This window comes from Harpia harpyja, chromosome Z (genome assembly GCF_026419915.1).
Source record: "Harpia harpyja isolate bHarHar1 chromosome Z, bHarHar1 primary haplotype, whole genome shotgun sequence".
NCBI classification, from domain to species: Eukaryota; Metazoa; Chordata; class Aves; order Accipitriformes; family Accipitridae; genus Harpia; species Harpia harpyja.
Window position 1 is genome coordinate 107,620,888 of NC_068969.1, and position 18,341 is coordinate 107,639,228.

The following is an 18,341-nucleotide window of genomic DNA, read 5'->3' on the forward strand; positions in this document are numbered from 1 at the left end:
GGGAAGTGAGGTGGTGGACTGATGGCTTCAAGTTTGACCTTCTTAATTCTGTATTTCCAGATTTAAGTAGATATTAAGATTTAGATGCTCAAGTATTCACTGGTTATTACTTCTCTACTGGGACCAGGAACAAGGATTGCTGTGACTTTGGCTACGAACTGACTAAATATACTGATTAATTGCATTGTTGCTCCTTTTGCTTATCTCGTGTCTTGTCCCTGAGAGGGACATTCGGATGACTTAATTGCAGCCATTTGGGGTATCTGTTCTAAACCATCAATTACTTAAGACAGACAGATGTCTCCCTGAGGAGCTAGTCTCTCTCCATGAACTGTAAGAGGTGTAGATATAAGACTACAGAGGACCTCAAAGTTTTATACTTTGACCAACACTTTGATGTAATTCAGCGAGGTCAACCCTAGCCTTTAGTTGGTAAGCTGCTGAGGGTGGGAACTTTCCTGTAAGAGGTTTGTATGGTGCTTAGCACACAGCAATTCCATGTAACATCAACAATAACCACATTTCCAACAGTAGTAGTCTGAGAGGAAATCTGCTAGAGTTTCTAAGAGGGTGAAGAGCATGTTCCTGTTGAGGTGAGACCTGCAAACATGAAGCTGTGGCTCCACACACCCAGCTCACAGATTTGGTTGACTTCCTGAAGATGTGTCTTGCTGGAAGAGGAATACGCTACAAGTTTTGAACTGCAGTCGAACTCCCACAACTTTGTGGAAATGACAAACCCTCCTTCTGAGCACTAAAGGCTGCAATGAGCCTGAAGGGAGAAGGGGAGCGTGCAGCTGGATGTGTGTGCGCATTTGTGAAGAAGGGAGGAGAGACGAGGAAAGTTTCTCCTATGAAAGAAATGATCCAATTTGATGCAAGTCCCTCATGGGAAGAGCTGTGACAGAGGCTGCTCTGTTCCTGTTAATTTTCACAGTGCAGCTGTCAGCGGGTCTGTAAATAGTACTCCGCGAAGCCAACACTTCCTATCCACACATCAACCATTCAATTAACAGAAGAACAGAAGAAGGAAATAAAGTGCACCACAGCCTTCTATCACGGCTTTGATGTTTCCCGGCAATTTATGAAAGTGTACACAAATCTAATTACAAGCCCCACTGCTTCCCATTTACATGGAGCTCCTCAAGTTCAGAGCTGTTTATATCAAAATAATTGTTAAAAATACCTCAGCTGATCTACAGCATTGTGGCCCCCCACTCACCGGAGCCGCCACGCTGCTCCTCCCAGGGAGTTTCTGCCGACTCAGCACTTTGGTGCCAGCGTGCACGCATAATAACAGCCGCTTCCCCGCCGCTCTGCAAACGAGGCGCCCAGGCTACAACTTCATCATGCCCACAAAGGCCTATTTTCCTTCTTTCCTCCACCTGCTCAGAGCTCCTTCTGCAGACTCTCACTGCTTTCCCTTCCATCCCTAATTCACCTAAATATTCCTCTGCTGTGTTGACAGGGGGTGAGAACAGCTGCTTGGCCAGTTTCTGTAATGGGACTGTGTCTGAAGGCAACTTCACAGTGCTTTGCAAAGTCATAACTGCACCGTAGGAATGCACAGCAATAATAATAGCAGTCATAAATGTGAGCTGGGATTGGTTTCTTCGATGGGGTGCCTGAGCATCCAAAGCCAGGAAAATGAGAACTGGTGCCCCATTTGCCATCAGTTTGAGAGAGGGCCACTGCACGTGATGTACTGACAATGACACTTGTTTCTTGAGGTGATTTTTGACAATCTCATATTTAAGTCACTCTTACTTGACAGACTAAACAGGTGAAAAATTCCTCCAACTTAATTAATGGCAAAAATCTCTTATGGTACGAGTGGGTAGATAGTACCTTGTATAAGGCAAGAAGAGAATCCCTTCATCTGACTATTAACCGTGTTTGGCTGGGAATTTCAGTGCTATGGGTGGACTTCCAAAGAACATGGTGGGTGGAAGCTGAAAGTCAACCTTGTTCAAGGTGTTGTGTCATTCATATTTTCTTGATTAATAAAAAATCATTAAATACAACAATTGGAGATCTAATTGGTCTGTCGCCTAACAACATTGAGCAGTAATTGCATAATTTGCTACAGGTGGCTCATGAACAGAGATTTGAAGTTAGTTTTGTCATTTGTGTTGATAAGAGCTGCACAGAAAAATGTTGAAAAGAAAGCCCCCAAGTTAACAAAGTTTTGGGTTGCAGTACTTTTTTTTTTTTTTTGAAGTTCAACTAAGTTGAATCTTTCTCTGAAAGGCAGACATCTGTTCAGTATTTGTATCCAAGTCTCATATTTTCCTTTCTTTTCACAAAACCAAGGATTCCATCTGAAAAGCAATTTTCACGGAAGATGTTCGGCCAGGTATAGATAGACTTGGGATGTTATTGTCTGGATACAGAAGAAATGCTGTGGTTTGACCAAGCTACTGCAGACTTCTATAGTAAAACAAAAGAGGACTTGGCCTGTGTGGTGGGGGAAGCCACCTTACAGTGTTCTGAAAGTCTTAATGGCCTTACATTTTATTAATTAAAGAAAGAGATAGAATGAATGCAGTGCTGACAATTAGTGTGTTAGGCAAGTTCACAGTACACCTAATGGATCAGGAATCAGAGGACTCAGATGCAGGATGCCTGGTTTCTGCATCCCAGATTGCTTTAGTTGAGCACCAACACCCAGAACAGGATTCAGGTCCCCTTGCATTGGACATGAAGTTGTGTCCACTCTAAGCTGCACACTCAGCAGGGAGGCAGATCCCTCCATGGTTCGGTCAGGCAATCTTAAATTACGTCTGAACTATGTGGGAGAAATCACCATCAGACAAGAGGCCAAGTGAACAGCCTTAATATTTGACTTGTAGGTGGCTAATGTCAGCTGGTGTAGAGTCACTCTAGATCTTTAGCTCCAGCAAGATTACTGTGGCAGCGACAAGTGCAGCAGAAGGATTTCAGGGTGGCAGGGGTGTATCACGGGCGAGCAAAGGCAATTGTAGACTCTGAGGCATCTGCAGGAAGCAAGTGTTTTTAGCTTTTGTTTTTAAGCACTACGGGTCCTTTTTCATTCTAAGTTGCACTTCAGGTGAAGAACCACTATTTTGGAACTGGCAGACCATAGGAATCCAATGCCTAAAATTAGCTAAAAAGCACACTTCTATTTGGGTTTTGGTTTGACAGGTTTCAAAATCTATTTCTGTAAAATAAAATTCCTCCAGAGGTATCTATTTCTCTCTATTGATTATAACAGAAGCTTAGATGACAAACACTTAGATGGCAACCTCAGACATAGTTCCTTAGTTTCTGGATGTCTCAAATTAAGTGAGATGAGTCCCACCTCAGGTATTCGGTCTAATGCCATTATGGAGATCTCCATTATAATTAATGAAAGGGACATGCATGCCCAGAAGGTGATTTAGCCCATCCTAGCACAGATAGATGAAGGGAAGAATGCACAAATCTCTAGAAATCTCTCTCCCTCTCCTTTCTGTAGGAATCCTAGAAGATGTTTAGAATGGTTTACAAACTTTTAGACTGTTAAAGCTAAATCAAATGAATCACACTCTTCACTTCTCACCTCTGTGCGGAAAACATAGATAACAGTACTGTTCTACCCCTTCCAGGAATTAATTCATAACAGAAATTCTGAGGTGCCCCAGTGGGTGACATGATGGTGAAAAAGGTGCAACAGAAGTATAGCTTTTAACCCTGTGTACCTTCTGGTTAGTATAAAGGCTGCTGCGATTTAGGTATGCGTGAAGTGCGGAGGAGAGTTTATTCTGCGTGGGTGGGTGGACAAGGCTGTATCTTAGATGTGTTGTGCAGAACGACTCTTCAACATTTGGTTGTTGCCCAGATGTGAAGACATGGAGAGAAGGAGAAAACCAAGCTGAAGATGATGTCTAGGTAGGAGCATGACTGACAGGTAGAATGATAATGTTGTCCATAGTGATTGAGAATGGAGGCGGAGGAGAGAGGAGACAGGGTTTGGGAGGAAAAGTTCAAGAGCTCTGTTTTATACAGATTGAGCTTGATCTGACAGCTAGACATCCACAAGGAGATGCTGGAAAGACAGGCCAAGATTTTAGTCTGGACAAGAGTCAGTCCTGCAGTAGAGAAGTTAGATCTGCAAGCTGTCACTATAGAAGTACCAGCTGAATTTGTTGTGTTGGTGGATAAGGCTGCTAGTGACAAGGCTTGGATGAGGAAGGCGTGCGAATCATGTGAAGAGACCTGCTTATGCGCCCATATGGGTGGGTAAGAGACACAGGAGGGGACAGAGTAACCAAAGCTAAAAGTACAGGGCATATAATAGTTATAAATACATTCTAAATACATGTAAAATATGATCTCTCATAAAGGAGGACATGGAGGTGAAGTAAAACACTGTTGTAAAGCTGATGAGTTGATAGGCAATATGATTTTAAAAGGCCGCAAAAAGGTCTCTTGGTAGGTAGAGTCAGAAGGAACTTTGGGCCTGATCAAAAGTAGGGGATTTTGGGAATGTTATTTTTAAAAGCAATTGATTGTGTGAAAATTGGAAAGCTGTAAACCTGTTTGGTGGTCCCTTAGGAGAAACAAGTGCCTCGCATAAAGTGGGCTTGTGACTGTGGTGGTCAGGCACCTGTCCAAGGAAAGGTTAAAAAAAAAAAAAAAAAGAAAAAACTTTCATAAAAGAAAGTTGCCTTTTGAAACTATTAGGCAACATATGTTGTGTGAACAGGAAGTCACAGTAGAGCAATAATCCTGACAGCTGTGGAGAAACAGGAGTCTGCCGCAGGAACGAACGGCTCGAGACCTGACAAGAATGATGATGGATGCCCCGTTGGTAGTACACGAGGACAAGGCAAGAGACGTTTAAATTGGCTGAACCACAGGAACAACTTTGAGTTGGCATCACAGCCGGACAAATGAGGCCAGTTCTAATGGTGAGAGAAATAGGAGGGGGGACTGAAGGAAGATGGCAGCAATGCACCACTCCTTTCCAAGGACAAGGGCTACATCGCCATCTCACCACGAGGTGGCTGCATTTCTCTGTGAACATCCAAGCCCTGAAAGAAGCTGCACACCCTGAAGCACCATGAAAATGAGAACGGGAACAGAGATCACTTGCAGGATTTGGCCCATCTCATTCAAAGAGCCTTAGAAATTTTGAGGCCCTGTGGGAAAAACTGTATGCTCCATGTCTTGATCAATTGGCAGTCACTCGACAGGTCCTCACTAGTCTGCTGAGCCATGGTAACTGCCTGTGTGCCTGCTCGTAGCTCATGGCAGATACAAGACAACGTCACATAATGTAGCTTATAACGAAGAGGATGAAATTAATAATTTTCTACTTGCTTTTCCTGTGAGCTAAGAGTAAGTACATGGACTGCTGCTGAGGTTCAGCCAGTTCACGGAAACTTGTCAGCCACGGAAACTTGATTGTGAACCTGGGATGTGCATCTAGCAAGGGTTAAATTGTGATGCTTTTTCAGATGACCAGATCTGGTTATTCAAGAACATTTCTATAACAGATATTTGAGTCAAATAAGTAAATAGGAAAAATGGTCCCATAAAAAACTGACCCGTGAAATGGCCAAATTCTTTATCGTTTTGCACATTCTAAACTCAGTTAACGTCAGCAGGATGGAACAGAAATTTGCTCCCGTGTGGTCGAGAAATGAGTGGGTGTTTCTTATCTAAAGTGTGCTGAAAGCAGGAAGGAAAAGGACTGGGGAAGGATAAGCATATTTTGGGTATACTAGATCTAGATGAAAATCTTCAACTCTCCTTGGGTTTTGTCTGTTTTCTCCTGTCTTCCTCTCACCTCTGTCACATGAGCTTGCAAGATTTTTGGGACAGGGCCTGACTTTTTATTACACCTTTTCATGGTACCACACCCTATGGAACTGCAATTCCTGATGTCAGTTTATAGACACTATTACTTTGGGCCAAAGTTTGAAAGAAAGTCATTAAAAGTACCTCTTTGACCTGTCTCAGGAAAGATGCCTGTAATATTCCACTAGGGGATGTCAGCATCAAGCCCAACATCTGGTTTTGTTAGAAGGAATCTTTTAGGAAGATACTCTTAAAAGTATTGTAATACTTCAAAAAACTGACACCCCCCCCACCCCCCCCATCTTTAAGGATATTTTTTTCAGTAGTATCACTGGTAAATATGTACCATTTTTAAACTGATTTGTCTAAGAAGGGGTTCCAAAAAATGAGATCTTGATGATTTGCTACTTTTAGAAACCTTCTCCTCTGTAAAGAATTTTCCATTTTTGTCCCTGCAAAGATCTAGAGACAATCTGCCAGGCCCACTTTAAACTTATTTGGATAAATTCATGAATTTACATTAGAGTCTCTTACTGAGAGGGAGATTTTACACTCTTAAATATTTTTTATTGAGCTTTCCTGTATCCTTTCCAAGTTGTCGGCATGCTTCTTAGCCTTTCATGATTTACACTGTGAATAATTAGTAATAAAAATAATATACCATTATAATAAACCAAAACATGTTGGACCAGATTGTCTTTACTTGCTGACAGTGGAATGCCTTACATTCCTCTGGATCTGTGTGATGGTGTACAAATACCATTTTGCATAGAAAATACATCTCCATTTCTACTTTCCTGATCTATCAAGCTCAAACTCCCATATTACTAGATATTTGTCCAAGTGGAATGATCCCTCAAATGTTTCCTGGAAGATCCAGTATTTGGTCTGACTGTCTTTCAAAAGCTGGATGTAGGGGACCACATTTATGTCTAGGTAGGCACTTTTGTAGTAGCAGTGAGAGGCACCCATCACCGCGTGATTTGTCTCCAACCTCTAGTGCAAACATGCTGCTTTCTGCTGAATGCTGGCAAAAAGTTCTTCACCTACAGGCAGGGACTGTTTGGGGAGAGAAAACAAAGAAGCCTTTAGAGACAAGTTTCTACTGGATTCATCCCTCTGAAACTTGAAAGGTTACACTCATGGTGAGTTTGACCCAATGTTTTTGGCATCTGTGAATGATGTCTTTTTTTCAGGTCATCAAAACTGCTGGTGACAGAACACAACACCCTTTGGGGTTCTGCACCTGTGTGAAATGACAGTGTCATCCTGGCCTTTCCACTGATGAGTTAAGCACACCCAAGGCCCTGCATGCCTGAGCTGTTATCCATCCTTCCTGGAAGATGAGTTGCAGAGTGTAGATAAATCATCCCTCCTCCTCAATCAGGCCACAGGGCGGCAAAGGCTGGACCGATCCTCACTTGTCTGTGTTACAGAGCTACTCACCGGCATTGTCTGGCTGCCATGTAAGGCATTGATGGCTGCTTGGGCCTCCGCATGTGAAGAGTATTTCACAAATGCACACCCTGGAAGAGGAAAAAGAAGAATGTAAGAAAAGTTACATGGCTACCATGAAAGTCCATCTAGCTGAGTACCCTGTCCTCAGAACTGGCCCATAAATACGGTTGTGGAGAAAGTATAACAAGGAAATGTGCTCCTGGTTATTGCTTTCCAAAGTCCAGTCATCAGTGGCCTGAGGAGCTCTTAAAGCAAAGCTGCATCCAGAATTCCCACACTGCTTGTAATGGGCACTGATGGACACAAACTTAGCAAGTACATTTTGAATCCACTTATGTTTTGACCTCCACAGCTTTCCACGGCAGAGTGTTGCACGATTTTACAATTTATTGGGTTAAAATGAATTTTCTTTTGTTTGTATTGGACTTAATGCTGAATGCTCCTCCCTCTGGGGTTATGAGAAACAGTAAAGAAGCATGTAAAAGTTATCAGAAAGCTACACATACTTGTTACAAGCAACCACAGGCCAAATGTACAGAAGGCATTCAGGTTAGTCCAAACCCACAAGGTACCTTATCGTATCACTGGTAGAGCTCCATGACAGACTGCTCGGAGCTTGTCTTGGCTCCAAGCAGCTTTGGTCTGACAAAGCATGAGGTAGTTTCTGATGAAGAAGCAGGGATGGGAGAGATCTGCATGTGATGGTTACCATCTTGCCACCACCAAAATTTGAATCTTAGTCTTTCATAGCTGCAGAGCCAGTACCTGTATAGGCATTCTCCTCTGGACATCAGAGAAATGTAGGCAGTGCTTCTCTGGCCTGCATTGCCATGCAAGGAATCTCACACTGAACTCTTACATAAGGTTTCAGGGCCGAAAGGTGCAGTCATGAATATATATATGCTAGAGTGCAGAAGTGATCAACACTTCAAAGGGTCACATGCACCACTAGAGTGGGGGAACGCTCTTAGCTACAAGCAAACTGACTCAGAGAGAGGAAGAGTAATTTCCATATGCTAAGGCAGTTTTTGGAACAGATTGGGAGATATCTGAGAAGTTCTGGCTTCCATCCCCTTCTATTACTACCAAAGACTTTTGAGTTTTTAATCAATTTGCAAAGCCCTAGCTGTTTCCCTGAAGGGGTGCGGATCACTGTGCAGGGGATGTCAGTCCTGGCAATGGGACAGGTCTTCTTTATTCCCTTTGTAGAATCTTTAGAAAGTCCACATACCCTTATGGATCCATACAGTGCAGGGTGAAAACTGAAGCATTAGAACACCCCACTTGCAAGCTAGAATAATGAGCCCCAAAGGTCCCCAAAATCATCACCGCAAGCTGATAGAATTGAGACCAAAAAAAAGTAGTGATAGCCCCTTCTTAAAATAATACACACATATGAAATTATCTTACATTAGGAGCCCTTCACTTCGCATTACCCTTTCAGCACTGTGCTCAGACTGTATTTCAGGAAAAGCATAATGATTGTTGCTAATAGTTGGATCTAATTTATAAGGAGCTGAGAGGAGACAATCGTGAGAAAATGAGATAGATAAACTTCAGCTGGAAACAATAGGGATCAATTATGACATAATCGCAGCCCAGCATTCCCAGGCTCCTGAGATGCTGCGCCTTCCTCTTCATTAATCAGAGATAATCCAGAATTAGGGTGTTTAATTATTTGCAGAGATTCTTTTGTACTTTCTGCCTCTAAAAAGAAGATGCTGATTAGCAAATATACAAAAGCTTTCCAGCTCCAGTCACCCATTGCATTTAGAGCAGGATTTTTGGCTGCAGTGTTGCTGTCATGTTGAAGGCTTCACTCTCTTCAGGTGAAATTCACCCCTGTGCTGAGGATTCTGACGGATCAGTGGAGCTGGATAAAGGTGGGAATGAAAGGAGTAGCAGCCATTTATGTTGTTTAATGCCCAAGATGCTAATGGGATCCCTCCTACTGCTTCTTCTTACTGCTTCCAGTAGGTTTTGAGGTAGCATGACAAGTGAAAACTCAGCTTTTACTGGTGTGTGGTGGCAAGGCAATAGCAGAGATCCCAAGGTTTTAGCCCTTTTGCTTGTGTGTTCAATGGGATGGCTTCTGTACATAACACTAAATGTGCATATAACCTCCTTCCTTCCCATTGTCACCAGAACTGACTCCAGGACCTCACAAGCTGAGGATGTGAGTCATGCCACTCTCCTCAGAATGATGGTGTCCCTTTGATAGGAGCAAATCTGGAGTTTGAAGGGATTTTGACACGCAGAGAGATATATAACCTGTGCTGATACATGTGCTTAAGTTTTTTTGTTTTTCTTTTTCCTTACTTCCAGATTATAGAGCTGCAAGGGCTGCTCTTACTATCTCAACAGCTTGGAGGTGACTGTAGAGTCAGGGCCTATGGTTATAATTGCAGAGGGTGTTAAGACTCCTCTTGTGGAACTTCTGGTACCATGGGAAATCTTTACTTTCTAAGTTACTGAAGTAGACAGCTGCTGAATAGGGGCCGGGGGGGGAAGAGGCTTTCCAGAGAGCAGCGGTGTAGACCCTGTCAGTCCTGATAGCTTGCTGAACTGGATCCACTTCAGCTTCCTTACATGAGGGCTCCTTCTGAGGACTCCCGGCTGCACACTGGTGAGCTTTACCGGGAGTGGTACAGGAAGGCTCCTTCGTCTCCCACCTCTCTCAGGAGAGACAGGCTCTGTGTTCCCCTTCTGGCAGAGAAATGCTTCAGTCACAGCTATTCTGCCACCTGGTTACATGCTCCAGCCACCATGCCTACCCCTGCGTGACTCATGCAGGAGGCATTTCTGTAGCCCCCCTGAAGGGCATGCCTCATGGCTCAGGACATCACCCATGGCTTCAGGCAAGGTTCAGGCAGCTTTCTGGCTGTGATTGGACTGTGGTAGCATTAAAGTCAGAAGCTGGGATGTACCTTCTGAGAGCATTGCTTGCATGGAGGTACCTGGAGGACTTAGAGGCTCACCATAGGGATGCCTGGTGGGGCTTCACGTGATGGGTTGGGTAGGATTGAAGTCTATGGGATCCGATTGCTATCTGGCACTTAGACCATCTGCTGAAATCTCAATTTAGGTAGAATTAAAGCCTTATGGGCTTTACCCAAAATAAGTAGCTCACAAGCAATGTGTGTCACATATTGGTTTCTAGCAGATGGAAAACATTACAGACTGGGAATAACTTTGTGGGAGTTGTGGCTTGCCTGACTGTCTCCTAAGATAAGGGCACCAGCCTTAAGTTTTCTGTTGGATTGACTGTGTGCGTGTATGCGTGTATGTAACTGTGTGTGTGTAAATTAGGAGCTTCACATTCTCAGTAAATAGCACCAGCAAATGGAAGCTGGTAATATTAACTCTGTCAAGGCTCAGTATTGATCCTGAACAGCTCAGTGAAATGCAAGCCTGAGACTGCAGCCCGCTAGCACTAATAATTAAACTGGTTAGCAATATGGAGCTGCCACTCAGATTCAGACTTATAATGAAATTGTTTAAAAAAAAAAAAGATAGAGCAAGTATGAATACAAGTCCGTGGGTTGGATCTCCTTTGGAATCTGTTTCTTACAGATCTCAGACATTATTGCTTTTATTATTACTTTAACTCCTTTGTCATTAGATTTTGTTCTGTACAATTCCAGGTGGAGGCAGACAGACATATGTTTTTGCTTTTCGCCAATTTACTGATTTGTTCAGTGAATGGAGTGCTTAACTGCCTACTGTTATGAAGGTTGGAACTCTTCTAGGCTAACCTAGCCTACCACTTTCCAGTGGGGCAGCCCCCGTCTTTGGGTGTCATGAAACTAAAGTGGCCATACAATTGAAGAAAGGTGCCCACAGTTTATTTCCAGCCATCTATATCAGGAAGGCTGAACTTTGCTGACGTATATCAAACAGCTGCCCTGTAATGCTGGTATGAAGTCTTTTTTGGCCGCCAGTGATTTTATGGAATAGCAATATCTTTCTCCAGTGTATCACTGTGATTTGGATTTTTTGCCTCCCTGTTGCAAAAATATGCTGGTTGATGTTGTCACATGTCAAAATATCCAGTGAGATATGAACTGTGTCAGCAGGACTGGTCTCTTCTCTGCTGCTGCACATTCCAGCACAGTTTATGATATATTATACGCAGATCAATATTTAATGGACGCATTATACTGTCAAGAAAAGAGGGCTTCCTATTCAAATTGAAGTTACTTTGTCTAGAGACTGACAGGGAAAAAAATGACCCTCCTATTGAAGAGAGAAGCCTCATTCTTACACCTGGGCTGTGGCAGAGGATCCTTTGTGCTATCCAGGTAACAAGTGATGCCAAAAAGTGGCAGGAGGAGGTAAGGCACCTAGTTTTGCAATGAAGCATTTGTATGTTTCAAACGGTAAATGTCCACTGAGTGTAATATTTAAATCAGCACCTGTACCCTTGCAATTGCGATCGCTGGCCAGTGTGTATCTATGCAAAGACCAAGTGAAAAAGCGGAAGACCTGGGGCTGGTGCGTGAGAAATAAGCAGAGATGATGGTGGAGCCGGTGAGTCAAGATGTAAAGTAGCAACCTTGGCTTTGTTTAAAGAAAGAATTGGCCCGTTCAACTGGGTTGGGAGAACACATCATGAGTGAATGTAAAGGCCCAGCGTTCAGAGGGGAAGCTCTGCCCTGTGAGCAAACAACAATAAGCACCAGTTTGCACGTGGCAAGACAAAGCTTATCAGGGGCATGTGTTTTTAAGTGCAATCAGCTTTTTCCTGTCATGCACAAGCAGACAGCGACCAGCAAAGTAATGGCCTCCCTTGGCAAATGTGACCCCTCCTACTGTAAGAGATGCTGTCCTGGCGGCTACATAGTGACTTTGTCACACCAGAAGATGATTTATACACTGAGACTGGATCTAGCTTGGCACAAGCCATCACCTTACCTTTGCTGTTGCCATCAGGTCCCCGTAGGATTGTGCACTCCTCGATGTTGCCAAATGCCTCGAATAGCCTGCGCACGTCATCTTCTGACTGCTGCTTATTGAGCATGCCCACAAAGAGTTTTCTGTCTTCTGGAACAAAATAAAGAGATGCTTACCATATTTCAGGAGGAATGTGAAAGCCAAGATGGCTCAGTATCACATGCAGAACAAACGGTGATTTCACTGAGGTGACATATTTCAGAAGCTGCTAGTCTTTTCAGGTGGCTGGCTCGAAAAACCTTAATAGCATCTGACTTTCAATGAGTACTTGAAAATAATTTGGCAATTTAAAAAACTAACCAAACAAACAAACAAAAGCCCAGAAGGTTTGGTTATGTATAAAATCTTTAACTGCTTCTCAAAATCTAGGCACCAAAGTCTTCCAAATCAGCTTTTTTTGATCAATTTTTGCAGTCAGCTTGCAGTGACTGAAACGACAACATTGCTTAGACTGCTATCCAAGAGGAATGTGCATAAAGAGAGCGTATAGAAATAAAGTCCAAATGAAAAATAACATAAGTTAGTAGCCCTCTCAATACTAAACAAGTTGCAGGAAAAAAATGTTTAACATCATAAGTTGTTTTAAATCAAGATATAATGGAAGCCACAGCCTGTAAATGGAGATTTGTCATTCATACCCACTCACAGACACATACCTACAAGTTTGGATGAGTTTTTAAATATATTTTTAAAGTTCACTTGAAATAAGCCCAAAGTTTTTGAAACATAAAGTTAACTTATATGATTACTAATATCTGAGATAGCTCAAGCAGGTGGTATTTCATGTCAAAGCAGGACATGGTCTGCTAGTGGATAATTGTATTTTGAATGAGGAAGGCTATTTATACTTGGCCTTACACCAAGTATGGGGATCTTCAGTCCAGAATGAAACACCTGCAGAAAATGGCGGTGAAAACAGACCAAACTAATGATTGCTGAGTTGGTAGAAAGATCTCAGAGGGCATTGAGTGATGCCGCTAGATCAGGTTTATGTTCAGAGGCCAGTACCATTACACCAAATAAAAAAGAAATGTACATAGTTTACATTGGGTATATAAACAGGCCATTTGCACATGATTCATAAATGTCTTATTTATCATGCATTAAACACTATGTAAATGTGTGAACCAAGAAGTTTTTTCAGAGCAGTTTACAGAGCAGATGTAACCAATTTGAATAAATATATGTTAATAAATAAATAAATAGTTTGATTTTTTAATTTATTAATTTTTAATGCACATGTTAACGTAAAGCTGAACAAAATATTGGTTTGCAACAACCCTTTTCTGGCTGACTAATTGGAAGATTTATGTCACTTTCGTTCACCAAGAAGTCATTGGTGTAGGCAACCTGTTCTGCTTCAACCAGTGTTTGATCAAAATTCCCCTCTCCAAGATGCACCTGCAAATTGGCAAATTAGCCTTGGATGTAAATAATTTTTCAGGCAGTGGCTATTGAGTGAGGATATTAGGAGCTTTCAATCCTGCAGTCAAGTTATCCACATGAATGAAAAATGTACTGCCCACAGAAAACGAGGAGTTATGTTGCCTTCAGTTAGGCTGCTGAAATGGCAGGAAAAGTAGGTTGAGGAGGGTACATGTGGATTTCTGATAGGGGAGAAAAACAGGAATATCTTTCTGGTAGACACGTTAAAGCAAGAAATATGCCTACTTTATATTGAAATTGATTAAGCAAAGGGGCTTTTCAAAGTCTTTGCTGGCAACACAAAGTTCAGGCTTTAATGATGCACAAAGCCCTAACTAACACCATGTAGGTTGTGCCCACCTCAAGAGAAGGTGCTTTGGACATCTGAAAGGTTTGTTTTCTTGATGGCCAAACTGACCTGCAAAAGAGACTCTCAGAGGTGAGGTAAGCCTTAGAGAGGCAGCTGCTGAGGTTGAGTGTGCGCTCTGTAGGGCATCTTTCAGTCTAGGGCTAGACAAAGCCTTGGCGAGAGAGCCCAGTCCAAACTCCAATGGTTGTCCAGATATTGGAGGAAAACCCACCCAGTGAATGAGACCAGCTGTTCTGGAAGATGGAAGATATTTTAGGAAAGGGGCAAAGCAGTGGGAATGAACTGGGAACACCACTGGCAAAAAGCTTTGTGTCTAGTAAATTCTTCCAGCACAGAGGAAGCATCTGTTATATTGTACTTTATACAGTTTCCCCTGTTTCAAATAAGCTGCGTCAGCAAAAGTGCTCCTATAGCTGTGTAACTGTATTTTCACCAGGCTTTTTGCTAATATAAATATATCATTAAAAAAAAATCACATCCCTCCTCTGTCAGCAAAACTCTCTAGTGTGGAACTGGCCTGAAACTGCCTTGTCTGGTTTAGTTTATGAAAAGCTAAAACCAGGTGTTTTAGGAACCACTTGATTTTATATTTTATTTTATTTTATTTTAATTTTTATTTATTTATTTATTTTAGCCCCCTTTTCTGCATCTCTGCAGGACACTAGGTGTAGTGATGCCTGTCCCTAGAACTGACTGGCTGGCAGAAGTGGTGCTTTGGTGAGCTGCCCACAAGGTGGCCATCAGACCACCAGGAACAAGCTCTGCCAAAGGTGAGGACCACCTTTCCCAGGGGCTGCTGGTCCAGCTGCTCCAGGGCAGGTGGCATGAAGGGGCTCCCCATGGCCAGCCAGGGCTCAGCACTGCCTGGACATCACCTCCAGCCCTGTCTTCAAATCAGCGCCCTGTCTCCCTCCTGAAAAACTGTGCCTTGGGTTGTCAAGGGAGTCATTTGTCACATCTGCCGCCTCAGAAATCTACACAATCACACACTCAGCTGATAAAAAAATGAGTCAGTTTAACAAGCTTTTTTCTCTGAGAGGTTCTTCTAACAAAGTGCTGCATTTACCTTTCATGTCCCAGCCCTGACAGGGAGCTCAGCAGCGTGTTTTAGCCATGCCCCTCGCACATCTCAGCTGGGAAGAGAAAGGGAAGGGTCCAGCAGCTGGGACCATTAAGTATGTTCCAGGTCTTTGCTAATGAGTTTATCCTCTAATGGGCTTGTATGAGCCTCTTTCTTACACTCTGAGTGCTCACATACACTGCTTTTCCAGGTCCCAGACAAAAAGCTGACATGACCCACCAGGGCAAATACTTCTGCTTTGTAAATATGTCTGAACAAGGCCATGAGACTGCCAGAATAAAATGAAGAGAGGATGTACTGCAGTGGGATGTGTCTGAGCATGTATGCACACTGCAGGTGCTCCCCACCAGACTTTCCCAGTGCCCTTAAATGAGCATGGAGGGCAGTACCTTGCTGTACCATTACTCAGGCCACTCTACATCCTACAGAAACCAGAGGTTTAGGCTGCACACAAACCCGGAGCAGTCCCCAGATCAAGCTGTCCCTAAGCTCTGCCTGTCTGTGGGGTGTAGGGTCCATCCCTACCACCCATACTACCCTGCTGAGTCCCATGCTTCCTCCTTTTTCAGAGAGATGCTATCCCAAATCTAGGCATTTCAGGACCCACATCTGAATTTCAGAGCACTGGGCAGACTCAGTCCCCCGTGACCTCCATTATCAAGCTCAATGCTCTCATCCACATTTCGGATTGTGGGATTGAGGGGTAAAAAACCTTCAAACCAGGCCCCCTAAGACCTGGGATATGGGAGCAGCTCGGAACACCTGGCGTTTGTTTTCAAGAGTGAATGTTAGAATTTGCTGTGCCGCATGTTTGCCAAGCCTTTGAAGAACTAGTTTCACAAGGTCAGGTTGGAGGATGGCCTTGTGTAGGCCTGGGAAGATGTGGCTGAAGACAGTCACGAGTATGTCTATGGAATGTTTTTATCTTTAACTGTTCTGAGGAGTGGCAAACATCCCAGCTGGGCCAGATATGTGCTCCCGTGTTAGTAGTATTGGCTGTATGCTGTTAGTTCTTTCTAGATCTTTGTTGAAACATATATGTTTGATCCTTTTGTGAAATAAACGGAATCTTGTACAGATAGCTTGAGCGCTTAATTCAGTTGCCGCGCTGGCCCCCAGGGCAAAGTGAATGCACAGTCAAGCAAGACAGAAATACCACTGTCAAGGGCCAGAAGAGATGGACAAAAAGAGACTGGGCACGAGCCCATCATCTGGGATGCCCCCAACATGAGCTGTGGGCATGACCGTGTTCTCCAGCAGGGCCATAGCCATGGGAGGTGAGTGGTACCATCCTGTCTTACACAACAGAGGTGGGCAGCCATGAGGAGCAGCCTCTATCTCCTCCCTATGAGGGAAATCAAGACAGTGAGCTTACTTAGCATGTCTAAGGATAGGTGTGATGAAAACCTATTCTGTGCAGCTTCCTCAAGGCCACACATGGCCGTGCACCAAGTACTGATGCACATCTGAGCATCTCCTCTTTGCTTTGGTCAGGAACAGCCTGTCCAAATTTCTGTCTATTAACACACCAAAGTGACAGTTTCAGTTTCTCTCTCATACCCAAATACTACGTGTTAGTGAATAAACCTCACTAACCTCACTGTGGAGGAAGCTCTTAACAGCAGCAGTCTGAGCAGTGACACTGCCCCGCAGTGTGGGGGCTGAATGTGGTGTCCATGTAAGCCTCTTCTCCCCACATATTTGTTTTCCCTCATTAGTGTTCACCCCATTATCAGTCTTTCCCAAAACCTGAGTCCATCATGCCTGCTAGGCCCATGGAAGTAACCATGGATAGCTATTTCTCTGTGCTGTGGTGCCCAGGAGAGCAGAGGAGGTTTTTGCTGGTGCACCACGAGGTCCTTGCCATGAGCGCCCTGAGGCACTCTGATAATACTGAAAATTAAGTTCACCCCGAGTCTACCCCATTTTGCCATAAAAAAACCAACCACAGCAACAACAGGAGCCAGCACCCCCCATTCCTCGCAGGAGGACAGGTAGGGAGAGAAAGGCCGCAGCAATGACAAACCAGAGTTCCCTGAGATATCCCCTTGGTGACATTTCCAATATCCCTGTGAAACCAGGCTTCCCTCTTCTTGACCACTCTGCCAGCAACAGAGGCTTGTGCCCGTCAGGAAAAGCCGGCTGCAAGGCACAGTGGTAAAGAAACGTAACTTGTCAGATAATTATACAGCATCTATAAATCTCCCCGGCTGTGTTTATACAAAGCCTTGGCACCTTCTCCAGTGCAAATAGGGGTTAAATTATTCCCTGTTCTATTTGTATTTAAATGTTATGTTTCTATGATAAGTGTAAGGCAGAGGTGTCAGACGGGCCTGGGCGAAAGAGACGACACATGTGAAAGGTGAAATAATAGAGCATTGCAAACCAAGTGCTGAGAGGAGATGGGAAGGGGGGACATGGGAGTGAGGGGGAGAAGGGGGAGGACGGGCACTAATTAAAGAGACAGAAGAGACAATGAGATGCAGGATGTTTGACCCTCTGTGAAGCAAGAGGACAAGAACAAGAATCACAGCAATTGTGGAGGGAATGGGGTAAAATTAGGGTCACTCACAGAGAGACATGACACAGGTTTGTGTTTATCCAGCTAGCTCTTGCTAATGTATGTGTGTGCGTGGGGGTACATTTAGATAAGAGTATATAAATACACTTGTGTTCTCGTATTCCTCATGCAAAACAAAGAGGTTGAATCCTTGTATCAGGAAAGCATAAGCCAGCTTTACCATCTAGAACATCACATCCAAGGCCTTGGAAATAAAGACGGACAGATCTACCACCTTTGTGGCCCAGGCTAATCAGGAGGGCGAACCAGAAGATCACTATGGTCCCTTCTAGCCATGAAACCCCTTATTCTAAAACCTATGAGCCTCCCTGTTTCATCCCGAGTTCATTGCCAGGGCATCACACACGGATAGAGTATGTGCTTCTTCATGCAAGGACAAAACTAGCGTTTTCATATTTCTGTATGGGAACAACCATCTTCTGTATGTGCATGGTATTCACCAGAGCAGCTCTCTGATGTTACTCAATGCCTTTGGCTTTCTAAGCATCAGGACCAGGTTGCTGTACGGCTTTGTTTCAGAAACCAGACGCTAATTGATTCCATTATTTATATAGCTAATAATTATTGGTCCCTGCTGCTGTTCCCCTTCTCCCCAAACATTCCTTGCACACACAGCGAGGGACCAGCTGTGGTGCCTCAGTCCAGGCACCTGGAAGGCCTTTAAGCTT

General features: G+C 43.7%; 1 protein-coding gene across 1 annotated transcript in view; it reads right to left on the reverse strand.

Moving 5' to 3' along the window:
- CELF4 (CUGBP Elav-like family member 4) overlaps positions 1-18,341 on the reverse strand; it is a 673,141-nt gene that overhangs the window by 48,242 nt on the left and 606,558 nt on the right. Inside the window, exons 4-5 of the mRNA XM_052776636.1 lie at positions 12,178-12,306; positions 7,252-7,331 (exon numbers count right to left, since the gene is read on the reverse strand). Of these exons, the coding sequence (XP_052632596.1) occupies positions 7,252-7,331; positions 12,178-12,306 (209 nt within the window). The remainder of the gene's footprint in view (positions 1-7,251; positions 7,332-12,177; positions 12,307-18,341) is intronic.